This window comes from Hyperoodon ampullatus (genome assembly GCF_949752795.1).
Source record: "Hyperoodon ampullatus genome assembly, chromosome: 8".
NCBI lineage: Eukaryota > Metazoa > Chordata > Mammalia > Artiodactyla > Ziphiidae > Hyperoodon > Hyperoodon ampullatus.
The window spans coordinates 44,994,066-45,011,050 of NC_136921.1; the positions used below are offsets into that span (position 1 = coordinate 44,994,066).

A 16,985-nucleotide genomic window follows, 5' to 3' on the forward strand; every position below is an offset into this window, starting at 1 on the left:
CAAAACACCAACAGAAATTTTGGGGAAATTTGACAAATGCATTAAAAATTTCATTTGGAAGGAGAAGTGTGTAAAATTACCTAAAAAAACAGAGGTTGCAGAATAGTACTATAGAAGGGGCACTTGCCTTTCCATATATTAAAATACATTATTTAGCTACAGTAATTAAACTAACTCTATACTGGTGAAGGAATAGAGAATTAGACAAATGAAATCACACAGGACAAGATAAATGAATATTACTATATAAAATTAAACTTCCACACGGCAACCAGTCTGAAAGGTCAAAGGACAAATGATAATCTGGGAAAATGTTTACAACATAAGACAAAGGTTAATATCCTTAAAATATAAAAAGTTCTTACCAATATTTTAAAGGTTAGACAAAACAACCAAACAACTCCAACATTAAAACAAAGGATATGAATATAAAATTGGATGTCTATGAAACATAAGAAAAGATACTCATACTCACTAAGGAAAGTTAATTTAAGCAATGATAATTTTTTCATCTCTTAGACTGGCAAAGATTAAAAATGATAAATGCAAGAGAGTGGAAAAATGGACACTTGCATACAACGATAGTGAAAATGTAAATTGCTGCAGCTTTTTTAGAAGGCAATTTAGCAGTATCTACTAAAATATTAAATCTACTTATTCTTTGATCCCATAATTTTACATGTTGGGACTCTATTCTATAGGAAACATGCACAAGTCTGTAAAGATATATATGCGTAATGTTCACGTCCTACCATATATAAAATTTTAAAAACGGAAACAACTTAAGTGACATCAAAAAGTGAATGGTTAAGATAAATAACAGCACATTCATATTGTGAAATATAATATAACCCATAAATGAATAAGGTAGCTCTATATGTAATCACTTAAAAATATATCTAATAGTACACTGTACTTTGAGTATATTGTTAAGTTTAAAAAAAAAGAATTTGGAGGAAGAGTGTACAAAATATGATCCCACATTTGTATATGTAAAGAAAAGAATCTGAATGTTTACAGATTCAATTACTTCACATCCTTTTGTAATGATTGAATACTTTTTCAATAAATATATAATATTTTTTGGGTTAAAGTATAAGTCTGGGGGGGAAGATCTAATGTTTCTAACGTGAAATACTGCATTCAACTGAACATTTTTTTCAAGGAGAGTTTCTCTTTCTTCTAACGGATAAATGGCTATAAATTTTAGCTATGAAATCGTTTTTTAACTTTTGAAATGCATTTATTTTTCAAGCATTTATTGGGTACATTAGATTCTGAGGATATAAAAATGAATGAGACATTATCTCTGCCTTGAAGAATCCCAAAGTATACTGTGAGGGATAGACCAGTATATATATATAAGTACAATAAAGTGTTGAAGTTACTGTGACAGAAGTGTATATTATACAGGGATAAAAACGGAAAGGAACGGTCACTTGGGGGAAAACATATCAAAAAACACTTAAGCTTATGCTTGAGTCTTAAGGTCTTAAAGACGCTTGAGTCTTAAATATGATGTGTTGGCCAGACAAGAAAAAGGGAGTAAATGAGAAAGACACATACGTATATGCATTCTTCTGCTTAAGCAAAGTATTTCTGGATAGAGTGCTACAAAAATAAAATGAGAATTTTTAATGCCAAATGTCAAACCAAAACAATATTCAAAGCTATAATAATTCTTCTAACATTCATCTAAAATAATTGTTTTCTATGCTAGCTGAAAATCACTTTAAGTTGTGGTTATTGTTTACAAATTTTTTTTTCTAAAAAAAGTCTACAAAAATGATTTTTGTTCTACTTAAAATCTCATTTTATTTCTTAATTAAAAGACAAACTGCCTTGTACATGCAAAGACTTTATGCTTTCACTGCTTAAATTCTGATATTTTTCTAAAAGTCACCCTACACTGTAGTTCCAAAGCTCAACATGTTTGAATTCAACACAAAAATACCCTAACACACACAATAGATATGGTCTATTTTCACTAAAGAGTTACATTTTGCTAAACCTAAATGTCTTTAATACTGCTTTCAGGTAATCTATCTCCTTAGCTGCAAACTATTACCAAATTAATCTCTAAGAGACACAACACACCACATATGCACAAAGAAAAATGTGGGCTTTTTACCTCATGAAGCGTGAGATGTTTCCCATCCTTTCTCTTGGAGTCAAATCTGCCATATATTGCACTATATTTTCGAATTTCCTCCTCTTTGTGTGGATCATCATCACTCATCTCAAAGATGTGACCAATCATTTTGGCCAACTTCTTGTTGGTTTTTAGCAGCTCTTTCACTTCGTTTAAGTCACTTTTCGGCAGCGTGGGGGCCATTCGTTCCACACACTCGGCTACAGAGAGCGCGGCAGCAGCGTCCAGCGCCTCGCTACTTTCTTTTGGGGAAGCTGGAGAGCCAAGGTCAGCTGGGGAGAGGCTGTGCTCGCTCTCAGTGGCATGGTGGCCTTGCCAGAGTCGGGACTCACTGATACTCTGCAGCGCTAAGCTCCCCACCACGTCTGATTTCCCCTGTCCCAAGCTCTGCACACAGGTGGTGGCAGCACACTTGGGGATTTTTATATGAGGTTCCCGAGCATTGCTGTTCCTTTCATAACTGCTGCAGGATATTCCCAGCCAGGTTGGTGATCCCTCTGGTAATTTATAGATGGGTATGCTACTGACAGGCAGGGACGTTAGTGGCTGATTGAAAAGGCCAGGGTTTGTAACCCAGTCTCTCAAAGCCTTCTGTAGCCTCCTAACATGAAGGGGCTTGCTAGCCATGCCCACGAGTGCCATGATTTCCAAGAATTCCTCTTCTCCAGCTTCACAGAGTTGCTGGACATCATCACCACCTTGTTGGATAAAGGCATCAAAATAAGAAAGCAGATTGGCTTTTTGTAATATTCTGTACAGCTGCAACTCCCCCAGGGTCCTGGGTAGGGCCGCGGCCATTACTGTGGATGGGCTTAACCTGCAAAAAGAAGAGGAAATACTCATCACACTTGCTCCAAACTTCTTAAGCCTATTTGTTAGACACTATAGGATTTATGAGTTCAGTATGGGAAGAATAAAAAACAAGCAGCATTTGCATAGCAACTGACTGTTAAGGAAGCATTCTCTCTACGCATAAGTTATCTTATTTTACTCTCCTATCAACCTTAATGGTCAAGATTCAGTAATAGTTTCCATTTTAAAGAAAAAAAATATAAAGGCTCAAAGAAGATAAGTAATTTGCCTGAGATCTCACAACTAGCTAAGCAGAAGTCTAGGGACTCAAACCAAGGCTCACAGGGCTCTATATCCCATATTTTTGACTATTCACTTTGCTGCTTCCATGGTGTGGACACAGAGGCAAAGTGAAGGATAATCAAATTCAGAAGGGGGTAAGAAGTATACTATGCTACCATGCACTGAATACTTACTTTGTGTCACACTGTATGACAAATACTTTATATTATGTCTAATCCTCACAACAGCCCTGTGAGATAGGTATAGTTAATTCCCATTTTATTAAAAAAAGTAGCAGATTAGTCTGGCAGGCAGAGGATGAGAGATTTCAGTATGAACTGGAATTGATAAGATAGAAGGTGGTATATTTAGGAACTGAGAAAAAAAGAGGCAGGAAAAATTCAGACAAGACTTGGTGATCACTTAGATGTAAGTGATGAAAAGGAGAGGAAATGTCTAGAACTGCAGCAGGCATTGGGGATACAGAAAATCAGGGATGATGGAATTCCCTTTCAAACACATGGCACTTGAACATGGCGCAAGGTAGAATGCTTCAGTAGAACTGTCCTGTGGACAGACTGGAGCTTAAATGTGTCTCAGGGTTAGAGACAGAGGATGAAGCCAAGGAGGGTGGGAGATCCCTCCAAAGAAGCAGCAGAGAGCCTAAGACAGAGACAAGGAACTAATACTTTTAGAGCTCAAGCGAGGCAGAGAAGTCTGACTTTAAAGAGACAGAACAAGACCCAGCAAAGCACTTCTTGACCTCTTAGCAGCCTTTAAAAGTTATTCACAGTTGCCTGGAGACCTTCCACAGACAAAGAGGAGTTGGCCAAGTACTTCCATTTAAGAGAAACAAACTTGTAATCAATGCACTCTTAGGATTAAAAGGACCCTATAGCCCTCTAAGGGCAAAAATTATAGTAGGCCAAAAGAATACATACACCAAAGGAAAATGAAAGCTCCACTCTCAACTCAGAAAGTAAAGAGCAATTGTTAACTGGGAGATAAGACAAGCAGAGGAATATTAGGAACACCAGATCACCAAACTTGGGACTTCTGCTTTATGCCATCAACCAGAATTCTACCCAAAATTCCAGTTTCAGTCATCCCATCCAAGGAGAATGCATTTCCCTACCACCCTAAGGACTGACTCCTGGGAAGCCCCCATCTCCTAGAATCTCTGTGTCATCCACAATCTGCTCTAATCAATTACTGACCTCCTCAAATTTTATGGTTCTTTATTTTATAAGGGCATTGCCAGGTGACCTGATGACTTCCCAAGATACATAAAAAAAGATTGAATCTGAGCCCACTAAACATCTGCTGACAGCCAGGAAATCATGTGGGGTGCTTCTGAAAAAATATAATTTCCTAGGTCCTTGGGTTGCATCTCAGCAGACTCTCATGATTTGGCAAATTTGGCAAACTACATTAGAAGATCCCTATTTAGTACACTCCCTGGGCACCATGAACTCCTACAGGTTTTGAGACCACCGTCATGTTCATGCCACCTCAGTTCTCTGGAAAAAACATTCCTGCATCTTCTGAATCACCCATAGGAGGATCTGCTTTGTCCTCCCACTCTAGGGGAGACTTTTTGGGGAGAGAATCTATCATCCAGCTGGACACTAACCCACAAAAACAAGCTCTTGGGAGTTACAGACACAAGTTAAAGTCTGTATTGAACAACATTATACCAAATGGAAGGGTTTCTAGAAAGTGTCTGAGGTAGAGGAAAGGAAACCTACTTTCCCTTCATACACCTAATGCAATAGCTCCACAGGCTTTCAACTCAAGAGTATACACACACAAAAAATATCTATACACACATATAAATATATATGTATGCACATACACACACAAAATCATTTTTATAAGAGGACTGTAACCTTGCAAGATTTATGGTGTCATCAGTTATCTCACCATATATACTCCCCCAAATTATGGAATAAAGTAAAAATTACATGAGAAAATCTAGAACAGAGTTCTTGAATCTTTTTATGAGCAATAAGAGAACAAAGAATATATGATGGACAAATGTAAAAGAGAAACTTACAGAGAACTAAAAACCCAAACTTAGGTTTTATTCTTCTGAGATAAGGCAATGATTTTAGAAAATATTAATTTTCAACTTTTATCCTTTCTCATCTTTACCCAAAAAGAAAGGAAACCCACTAGTTCCTAAGAGGAAGCCCTTATGTTCCGGTAAGAAAGTAGTTATGATTATAATATCCCCATAAGGACTGACAGGACCCAGTGTACATTTCCAAAGTCAAGACACCAGATGAAAGATAAATAAGTGAACTATTTAGACTCCCAGGAGGCTTTCTAAAGGCCCACACTTACTGCTGGGAAAGGAGTTTTCTCCCTAAGCTTTTTGCTTTAAGAGAATGTTTCAGTTTCCTACAAAGCCTGTTGGGATAATTTAAACAACCACCACTTCATACATTAACTTGATTTGATTTAAAAGAAAATTTTTATGAGATTTTCTGTTTTTACAAACTCTGTATCTATTCGTGCTTCGACATGCAGGTCAAATAAATCCAAAGAAAACTGCATCTCTCCAATCTGAAGTAAACATAAAAGGATCCTAACACAATGCTGTATAATATAGGAAGCTGCGAGTAGAGTAAATCTATTCAACTGCAAACTCCAGTTACCTGGCCTGTTCAAGAGATGCTGGAACAATCATGCTGGGTGTGACCTTTTTATAAATTCCACAATTAAGAGAAACCAGTTGCCTCTCCCGTTGCGGAGCACAGGCTCCGGACGCGCAGGCTCAGCGGCCATGGCTCACGGGCCCAGCCGCTCCATGTGGCATGTGGGTTCCTCCCAGACCGGGGCACGAACCCGCGTCCCCTGCATCGGCAGGCGGACTCTCAACCACTGCGCCACCAGGGAAGCCCGGTTACCCATTTTTTAACTGCATTCAAAAGCTAAACCAAGGGCCTATATATCGCAAACCTCCACTTGCACCAGCTTAAATGTTCCTCAGTCTGGTCAGTTCCAGAGGAAGAGGAATTAAACAATGGACTCATTTAAGGCCATTTGTTGTTGTTTGTTATTCAGTGATCTATTTTAAATGGTAATGATTTGTTCCTGAACCTTTTAAAAACAAACTCACTTTGGCTCCTTATGGGGTAGGATCAGTCATCTGCCAGATTTAAACTATGCTAAGTGAAATAAGGAGCTGGTTTGGCTCAGAAAACTTGACAGGTCAACTCCAGCTTTGTCTTCGAACCACAACACAGCACTTAATATGAATATGGGAAACAAAACTTCTCTGACTTTCTCCAAGCTGGGACGTGGGGATTTAGAGTAAGGCAGAGTCTTTAATGGTCACAAGGGAAAAGAACCATTCCTTCAAATCAGCCTCAATCTGCTCCAAGAAGCTTCAGCCTGCCTTCTGTCCTGACTCCTCGATCAAAACTCTCGAGTAACTCCTGAGTGATCACCAGCTTTTCTCTTTAACCTCTGCAGCTTGATGTCACTCCTTGAAACACTCTTCACCTGACTTTTTGCTATATTATGTTGCCTTCCCTTACTCTATTCTAAGTGCAGGAATTTTCCGAAGTTTTATATTAGATCCCGTTTCTACTGTCTTTCCATATTCTCCCATGATGATCTCGTCCACTCCCAGCCTTCAATATCACCTAGAGCAGACTGACCTCCAAACTGCTATCTGTAGCTTGGGCCAGTGGTTCGTGGAGTTCCCCCAAAGTGTTCTCAAATCCAAACATACACCAAGCACTGGCTCACACATATACACCTACTTTGCAAATAAAAGTAAATACTTTGTGATTTAATACAAACTCATTTAAAAGTGTAACTGAATTCACAGTTGTTGCCATTATATCAACAAACACTAAGCAAAATTAGTGAGTACTTGCTTTTTTTTTTATAGTTTAAAAAGTGATCTTCATACCTGAAAAGTTTGAGAACCCAAACTGTTTTTCTGATAATTCAGCATTTCAACTACCATGTGGAGATTGTCAAACATCTCAAATTTGGTAAGTCCAAAAGCAAGTATGTTATCTCATTTTCCTCCCTTCTTCCAGATTCCCAAATCTACTCTTCCCAACTCTCATTTCTTTTAGTTGCACCACTACTCTTCCAGTTTCCTGGATTAATAAAAGTAGAGATTCCTTTTTTTTTCTAATTTTTATTGAGGTATAGTTGATGTACAATATTATATAAGTTTCAGGTGTACAACATAATGATTCACAATTTTTAAAGGTCATATTCCATTTATAGTTATTATAAAATATTGGCTATATTTCCTGTGCTGTACAATATATCCTTATAGCTTATTTATTTTATACATAGTAGTTTGTACCTCTTAATCTCCTTCCCCCTCCCCACTGGCAATCACTTGTTTGTTCTATATCTGTGAGTCTGTTTCTTTTTTGTCATATTCACTAGTTTTATTTTTTAGATTCCACATATAAGTGATATTATACAGTATTTGTCTTTCTCTGACTTATTTCACTTAGCAAAATACCCTCTAATTCCATCCATGTTGTTGCAAATAGCAGAATTTCATTCTTTTTTATGGCTGAGTAATATTCCATTGCATGTATATACCATATTTTCTTTATCCGTTCATGTTTTTGTTTTCCTCTTCCTTCCTCCAATCTGCATGTCCTTAGGCCACATCACCACCCTTTTTCTTTCTCTGCCTCAAAAGCACCTAATTCTGATTTTCCCCTTGCTTCTCGCCCCAACTTTGAAAACAGCTATCTCACCTTCAATACTTCCCATACTGCAATGCCAACTTTATCTTCCTAAAGTACAGGTGTGGCTCTTTACTCACCTATGCAAATCTCCCCACTTCATGGAGGAAAAAATCCAAACTACTCATATAGGCATCCCAGACCTGTCCAGCCTCCTCTGTGGTCCTTCACCTGCCCCTATGCTCGTGCCAAACACTGGACTTTCCTCAAATGGTTCTTCACAGAGAAACTGTTAAGAATCAGGATACAGACGAGTAAGCACACAGTTAACCACTCTGATAAATGCTATGCCAAATGTTAGCTTCAATACATAAGGAGCCATGGAACAGAGAAGCAGACTGCCATGGTCCTGTAGAACAGGTTACCTTAGGCTACAAGCTCCTTGATGGTAGGGACTAGTTCTCATTCATCTTTTATCCCCCTCTACTACCAGCAAAGCGTTCAAGGTAGAACAACATCTCTATAAAGGCTTCTGTTGAATGAAACCCAACGTTTGAGTCAGAATCTGATCAGCAGCCTCCTTTTATATTCCAAAAGGAATAACCAGTGTAAATTAGGGTCCAATCTAACAAAAGCACATCCTGCTACTTTACCTACAATCTTTTTCATTCTCTCATCCTCAATACTTCCCCTTTTTATAGCCTGTGTGGTGGATTCCCAAAAGATGGCCGGATGCTCTCCTTTACAGGAACACACGTGGTTGTGGCGACAACAGACATCATGTTAGCCCAGCCCCAAAAGCAGCCTTTTAAGTCAATTTCAGGCACGAGAGATCCCAGGTCTCTTTCCTCTTGGTTTCGACGAATTATAATGTTATCCCCTAATAAACATCAATCCTATAAATGATCATTACACTCAAATGGATTCATGAACACTACACTTGAATCCTCCTCTTCATGATGCAGGAAATATATATGTATACACACTTTTATGAAGTCCATGGCATTCCAAAGAAGAGAGACTGCCAGGAGTGGGGAGAAACCAAGGGCAAAATCCTAGTAAAATCTGACTTATTTATGCAGAGGACTATAAATTCCTGCCTCCCAACACAGCCTGAAATTTTTACTTTAAAATTATCTAAGTTAACAGCAACCTCTTAACAGACTTCTAAAAATATGTGAAAAAACTTGGGAAGCGTTAGCTCATGAGTCACTTACAGATTAAGGTGAATTAGTTCCACCAGATTGTTTTCCTCTAACACCTAGATGAGATTCAGTACACGCTAAAGGGAATGAAAGCTAGAGATGGGAAATGGCAAGGAAGGAGATAGGAAATCTGAGGCGAGTGACCACGTTTAAAGCCTCGGAAGTATTGCCAAGGTTGGGAGAATGTAGCCTGAAGGTATAGGAGCCTGGGGAAAGGGTACAATGGGTACACTACAGGTTGAGACTGGAAAGGTTTATGACAAGCCAGAATTTGGCTTAGGGAAGAATAAGCCTTAAGCCTAGGAAGTGAATTCTTCTCATTTTTGTCCCAGTCCCAGAACTCAACCTAAAATAATTAAATGTAGTTTAGTTACATCATGGGTTATTTAAGATAGCAGGTCGACCCAGGTCCTCACTCCTGTGTATGTGTTTCAAGTACCAAACAATTTAACTAGGCATATTTATTAATAAGCATGCGGGGATATATCTTAAGTCAAGATATTTTTGGATCTTATTACTGTAATAGCTATGAATTAAACATATAGCTTCTAATGAATTAACAGTAATTTAGGAAACTTAAAATGTTCTCTCCTACTGATTTTTTCTGAATTCTGAATGAAGCTGGAAAAAATTTCTTATAAACCTCAAAATTTTAATTAAAGTTTCAATGTATAACCCTAAATTTATCTAAATTAGAAAAAAATCAGATTTATTTTGCAATTAAACAATAACTATGCATTAACTTAGCTGTGATACCAACAGGTAAACACTAGTATTTCATATAATATGGCTGGAAATTCTTCAATCAACTAACGGTCAAGTTATTCAACATACATTAAGTGCCATTTGAACATGTAGTATGCACACAGTACATATAAATTTTATAATTTTTTTCCCAGAAATTTATCTTTAAAAATTATTAAATTAACATACTGTACAAGTTAAGGTGCAACTCTCCAAATACAATGTATTGAGAAATGACAAAACTACTATTTGAAAGCTTAATGGTATGTTTTAGCTGTGAGAATTCTGACAAGACGAGGATTGCTACTTTTTCCCCCAAGATCAACTTCTCTAATTTCCCACTTGTTCCATTGTTAAGTTTAAGGGAGTATATTCTACTACTGCACTAGTTTTTGAAAATGTCAGATCAAAAAGGAAATTTGCATTTAATATAATAACTGTACTGTTCTTCATTCTACTAAAAAGAATGAACGAAGCAGTTAAAATAAAACTAAATCCAAAGCAAAGGGGCTAGGAACCTTGTATTATGCTTAAGTGGGCATTATTTATTCCTTATTATTTTTAATAAACTTCACATGAAATATGCATACACAAGATGATTATACAAGCAAGATCTTAACCTGTTCAAACATATTAAAAAATGGTCATTTCCATGAAAGTAACATAAAATATATCATGCTTCTGTGGTATCCAGAATACAGCTTCACACTTAAAGGTAAATTGTACAAAGCTTTTATTTCCAATAATGCACATGAATAGCACCAACAAAAACAACCTGACTTACCATAATGGAATAGATGAACCCCAAGTCTTAGGACAGAGTCTAGATCAACAGACACAAAAACCTGACATACTTCTGTTTCCATGCAACCATCTTTTACTTTAAATTTTTAAAGTTCATGCAATAAATTCTTCAAAGGTCTCCCCCACTTTGTCATACATTATCATTTCTTCTTTCAGAGCAGCCACGGTACAAACACCCGAAATCTTTAATAATAAATCAATATGCTCTTAATATGTGATTAAAAGAAAATATCTAATACTTTAACTGATTCTCCAAATAGCAACAAGGAGAATGAAAATATATTAACTTTTCTACAGGGCAATGGATATTTACTAGTCATCAAAAAAGAAAATTTTTTAATTAATTTAGCTGAGATTATTCAATTTTATTAATACTTCTGAAACAAGACAGGATGTATTCACCAGATATATCAAATTATTTATTAGCTATATAAGCTCACTAAATTTCCTTGTATCAGCTATAGTATTCCTAAGGATTTCTGTCATGTTCATTACATCCACAATTAGCAGGAAGAATGAAATAAAAATCTACACTGCCTCCATGTTTTTATTATTATTACTGATTTATTCACATATAATAGGAAATCACCAGAGCCAAGGAAAATGAAATTTTTCCAACACCAGGATGGCATATTAACTTTTGTGCAAGATGTTAAAAATAGTAAAATTAAAACAAGAAGGCTTCCAATGGTTCCTTAACATTTTCTTTCAAGGCTTGATTTTCCAATAACTAATACTCAAACAGGAATAAAGAAGGCTGACCTTGCCAGACATCTATAAACTCTCAAGAGAACACTTACATGCAAGGTAATACCTATAAGGACAACATAATTTTTAAAACTTAATGAAAATATTAAATGTTTCAAATGCTGGAAAATGGAGGAAAAAAGGATATCCCCTTAATCTAAGCCACTTTTACTGGCACTTAGATTAGACTAGAGGCAGCTTTTTAGGTCTTCTGGAAAATATCAGTCCCCACCCAAAATAGAGAAAGTAAATCCTCTGCATCCTTTCTCCCAATATTCCTTCTTAAAACCCACACATAAATCAGGACGTATCATCATCTGGTATGTTTTAGAGGGGAAATTTTTCAAAAAAGTGAAAATCTAAGAAGGTATTTCATTGCATGCGCAGTTCTCTAACAAAACAGCCTAGCATTTCCTACGTGACTAATCTTTTTAAAATTCAGTTCCTATGCAATCTAGTATTATCTATTAAAACTGCCAAAATATTTTTAAACAAGATCTGAGTATCTCCCTCTCAGCTCTGATCTTTGCACTCCTTAAGTTTGCAGACACGTCACTGGCAAACCAATTGGTAGTGACAGGTTACTCCAAATCAACTCTTTCGGAAGGAAATTTTAAATTGACATCTACCCCCAAATTTTCCATGCCTCCCGGATCTCACGTAGTGAGGAATTAAGTATATACAAGTCAAGGATTCCTCCTGATCACCTGCTGCAAAACCTGGTCTGCGGAACCTATAAATGCAAATATATTCCAATTCAATTATCCTTTCCCCCGAGATCTTACAACAATTAGGCTCACTCCAAGTGTCGTTTCATATCTTGTGCCTTGTGAACCCTGACAATGCAGCCCATAAGCATCTGATTGCACGTGCAACGTTTCTCCATGAATAAGGTCACAGACTACTGCATCCAAAGCTTGTATGTCCCGCATGTGTTTGCAAATTCCACACTCGGCCTTAACGAACACGAGTCTCTCGCTTCCATCGCACCTCAGTGCCAAATTTCTGTAAGCCACTTCCAAACAAAACTCTCCTTCCGCTTTCAAAAAGAAAACTACATTCCAAAGAAGAGGATACCCAGGACGAAAATTAAGGCTCTAAGTGCAACACTCTTACAAAGTAAACAAACCAACAAAAAGATTCTGCCCCTGCGGAAGGTGGCTGCAAAACTCTGGGGCCGGCGCGCGCACCCACCGCGCACAACAGACCGCACAACAGACCACGCAACCCACCACCGCTCCGCGCTCCGCGCCCCGCGCGACGGCCCCAGCCGGGTCAGGAGAATGGACGCTGCGCCCCCGGCTTTCTGGGAGGAGATGCACAGGTCGGCCCCGCTGCCTCGCTCGCCCTCTTGCTGCCCCTGCGCACCGAATTTCTCCGGGAATCGCCCACACGAGCCCGATGCCTCCCTCTCCTTCCGGCGGCGGCCGCGCGGGGCCAGCTGCCCTGGACGCCCGCCTCCCCAAGTGCCGGCGCGGCCCGGAGACTCCGCCACTCCAAGTTCGCCCGCGGTCGCACGAGCTTGAACGCATCCCGCAGTTGGCGGACAGCCAGTTGGTACGTACTAGGCCAGCGGCTGCAGCGGTCTTGGCGCGCTCTCCCCCAGGACGCCTTAGCAACTCCGAAGTGACGGCCCCCGGCTCTCTCTCCTCAGTCGGCTGCTGCGGCCGGGACGCCCCCGCTCCCATCGAGGGGGGAAGGAAAGGTGGGGGGCGCTCTCTCCCTGCTCCCCCCCCCAGCTCGGGCCCGCCGCTCCTTCCCGCCCGCCAGCCCCTTCCCGCCCGCCAGCCCCGACGGCGCTCGCTCGGCCGCGGTGGCGGTGGCAGCGGCTCCTCCCGGCGCGGGCGGCGGCGGCACCTCCCGCGCCGCGTCCTCCCCCCCTGCTCCCCGCCTCCCCTCCCCTCCCTGCGCGCGCTGCCCCTCCCCCTCCCCCGCCCGCCTCCGCCGCCTCTACCGCCCCCCCCCGCCCGCTGTCACATTGGGAGATTCCGCTCTTGGTACATTCGCCGCTCTGGCTCCCGCCCACGCGCGGCCGAGTGACGCAGATCCCGGCGTGGGCAGCCGCCGGGCGGGGGCGGGGGCGGCGGCCGCCGGGGCCCGGGCTCGGGCTCGGCCTCGGGCTCGGCCTCGGCCTCTTCCCGCCGCCCCCTCCGCGGAATCCGGAGGGCGGCCCATTCACTCGGCAGCTGGGAGGAACCAAGTGGGCGCCCGGGAGGGGGCGGCTCCCGCGAATCCTGCTCCCGGCGGGGGGAGGGGGCGGGAAGGAGGGAAACGGGGTGGCGGGAGGGAAACGGGGTGGCGGGAGGGAGGGAGGGAACGCCGCCTCGGGCCTGCTCTCCAGCTGCCGAGGGAACTGGGAAGGTTTGCAATTTAAAAAAAAAAATTTTTTTTTAAATGTGTGAGGTTCCCAATATAGTGTTTCAAAGAGCACGCCCCGCCAAATCCAACATCCCCCGGGAGGCTGACTTTAAAAAAAAATAGCACGCTCAGCCCACTAATCTGGGTGCCCGTCTCGCCTCTGCTCCCGCCCGCGCCGGCTCGAGGCTGATGGGCCAGGTGCGCCCCTCCCGGCCGGCCCAGGCATCCTGCGGGAAGTGGGCTGCGACCGCAGGGAGTGGGGGTGGCAGGTGCGCGGCGCTGGGAGGAAAACTGGCAGTTCCAGAGTATCTCAGCCCCGCCCATCTTGCCCTGTCCCCACCACCGTCCTGGCGTAGGGAGGAGGGGAGGAGTGGGAACCCACAAACCCGAAGTGCGGCGTTGACAACTGTCTTGTTTGCTGGGTAACTTAATTCCAACCTTCTCAACCCTCCTGAAAACCTGCTTGTTATTTTACTGGTTAATATTTTCTCTTTCCACGGTGTAAAAATCCGACAGCGCTAGAACAGTCCTGGCGTGTGTTTGAATAGAGTTCCCAAGGCACGCTATAGAATTTTTGAGTTTGGTTTGCATGAACTTTTTCTAACCAAAGAAAGTATTAAAACACCTCCAAAAATGTACCTAAAGTATTGCCAAAAAATTTGGAAATTTGTTTTAGGTGTATTTTTCCTTTCTTTGCAAAAAACGGGAAAAGGGAAGAATTCCTCGAATTTTAGTATTGCGTTCTTGAAGGGTAGAGAGCATCTAGTAAATCTAAAACTACTGCAAATACAGGTAAAATTCTGTTTAAACGTACATATACAAACTCAGCTTTATAGGAGGCCAGTCCCACATCCTGGCTAGCCTCCCAGAGTGTGCCTACTTTGCTGATGGGGATACAAGGCATTCTTTGAGATGGGAAATTCTTCATACCACATCTTTATGTTGCAGCAATGGATGGGGATGATAACATTGAAAGAAAAAAACCTTATTAAAGTACTGAATCTTTCTTTTTCTTTTGCAAAAACATGTTATAGGAATGAGTAATGCCAAAATGGAATATATATAATTAAAACTCTCCAGTATTAGTGAAAGGTTCTGTCTGGAATAGTTGTGTTGATTTTCATATGAATAAGCATGCTTACTTCCTTGAATTTTTCTTCAGCGGAAGAATCACTACTGGAAGCGTATCTTAGCCTAATTGTCTCGGTTTTGCAGCTGTGGACCCTATTCTGCTAAAGAGAAAGTTAACTTCGGTTGTAGTAAAATAAAGACAGCTTTTTGGAAAGATATAGGTTAACAGATTTTCAAATGAACAAATGAAATCTGCAAAATTATTTTCTTCCAGTTCCTCTCTGGAATCCTGATGTTTTGCAAACATTGTTCTGAACAGCTGGAGAAAGATAATTTTCTTCCATAAAGATGTACAATCAGTGATTCATAAGTCATGAAATGAGTAGTCTTACCTGGACTGTTGAGCCTCCCAGTAAAATTGTTTCCAGAGTTGGAAGAAATGACATTAAATCCTCTTCCCAAACTTGTATCTGTCTGACCAGCACTGGACATAATGCTGAAAAGGAAATGTGTCAGGGCAGATGGTTTTTTTTCTGACTTGTAACTGACTATTTCTACAGTTAAGCACTGAAATCTCTCCTTGTTTGTTTTCTGAGCACATTTAGGTAGTATATTTTTCCCACATTAAGAATGGCATTTTTGGCCCACTTTGAATTGCCTTAAACACCCATGGTGCTGGGGGAAATGGGAGGAAGGAAAATGAAGGAAAGATAAAAATTTTAAGCTTTTAGCATCTAATTCTGTATGTCTGTATGACAACAGTGTAGTTAATATGGCTGCTTAAAAAGAGAACGGAGGCATTCACCCGTATCTGAGACAGCTCAGGTAAAGAAACATTGATTCTTATTTACCTCCTTACCACTTACTTTCATCGCCAGTGCTACCCCTGAACACCACCTCCTCTGCAACACACACACAGTCTTCTGCCATTCCCAGGCCCTGGTGGTTTGTTAAGGAACAGCATTCCATCCTGTAAGGTAATAATTATGGTTTCTGATTATTCTGTATTCCATTCTATCCTGTAAGTATGTCTTACACTTCCCTTGAATTCAGTAAATGTGTGTTTAATAGGATCTTAAAAAAATAATTATTAAAAATACTTCGGTGATGAGTGCATTTGCAAAAATAAGGGGTTTTTGGACAAAAAAAAATTCCACATTGTGAAACTAAAAATAAAGTTTTTAATTTAAAAAAATGTAGAAAGTTGATAGTGGTTCTGACATTAGAGTGAAAGTTTCCCTGAAAGAGCATTAGTTTATTACTTTTAGAAAGATTTCTTTAGAATGCTTCAGTGATTCAAACCAAAAGAACAAATGATTTTAAATGTTCTTAGAGTAGAGAAGGAATAACACTATGGCTTGTGACCTACAAGATCTAAGATATAGTATAATTCTATCCTGTTGTTCTTCTGTTGCCTTAGAATAATTCCATACTTAACGAATTTTCCACTCTATGTGGTGGTGGTCCTAGAGTTAACTGAGTCCTGTGTAATACTCATAATATCAGAAATATAATTTAAATTTCCCTTATTTTACAATATGAAATTTAAAGTTTTGGATGTGTATGTAGATTAAATAGATTTTTTAGTGTATAGAGATTTGACTATTTTAAAATATAGGGAGATTATAAACAAGTTTCTTAAAGGTATGCTAATAGGAATATATATAACTGATCATTCCAAGAGCCATGACTTTAAAAACATTTGCTCTTCTAAAAAAATAAACAAATCTTCATACATTGCATTTTATTACAAGACACTATAGAATTTTTTTAACATCTTTATTGGAGTATAATTGCTGTACAATGGTGTGTTAGTTTCTGCTGTGTAACAAAGTGAATCAGCTATATGTATACATACATCCCCATATCCCCTCCCTCTTGCATCTCCCTGCCACCCTCCCTATCCCACCCCTCTAGGTGGACACAAAGCACCAAGCTGATCTCCCTGAGCTATGCGGCTGCTTCCCACTAGCTATCTATTTTACATTTGGTAGTATATATAAGTCCATGCCACTCTCTTGACACTATAGAATTTTAAGAGGTAAAGGATTGTGAAGTTCACCTAGTTCAACCTCCTTTGTATATTCAAAGTATTTTCAAATAATTTTCAGAAATTCAGCTTACAACTAGTCTAGCTTCCAATAAGTTGGTTATTTG

At 40.0% G+C, this 16,985-nt stretch overlaps 1 protein-coding gene across 3 annotated transcripts in view; it reads right to left on the bottom strand.

The window, feature by feature from the left end:
• The window catches only part of NAB1 (NGFI-A binding protein 1), a gene marked incomplete at both ends in the record, with an annotated part of 41,236 nt that extends 28,897 nt beyond the window's left edge, over positions 1-12,339 (bottom strand). For 2 of the 3 annotated variants that reach the window (XM_079710499.1, XM_079710498.1), the window contains one exon: positions 2,132-2,950. In XM_079710499.1, coding sequence (XP_079566625.1) covers positions 2,132-2,950 — 819 coding nt within the window. Of the gene's footprint in view, positions 1-2,131; positions 2,970-12,199 lie in introns of those variants that run through there. The other variant, XM_079710500.1, reaches the window with a different exon arrangement.
• Positions 12,340-16,985: the final 4,646 nt, after the last annotated feature.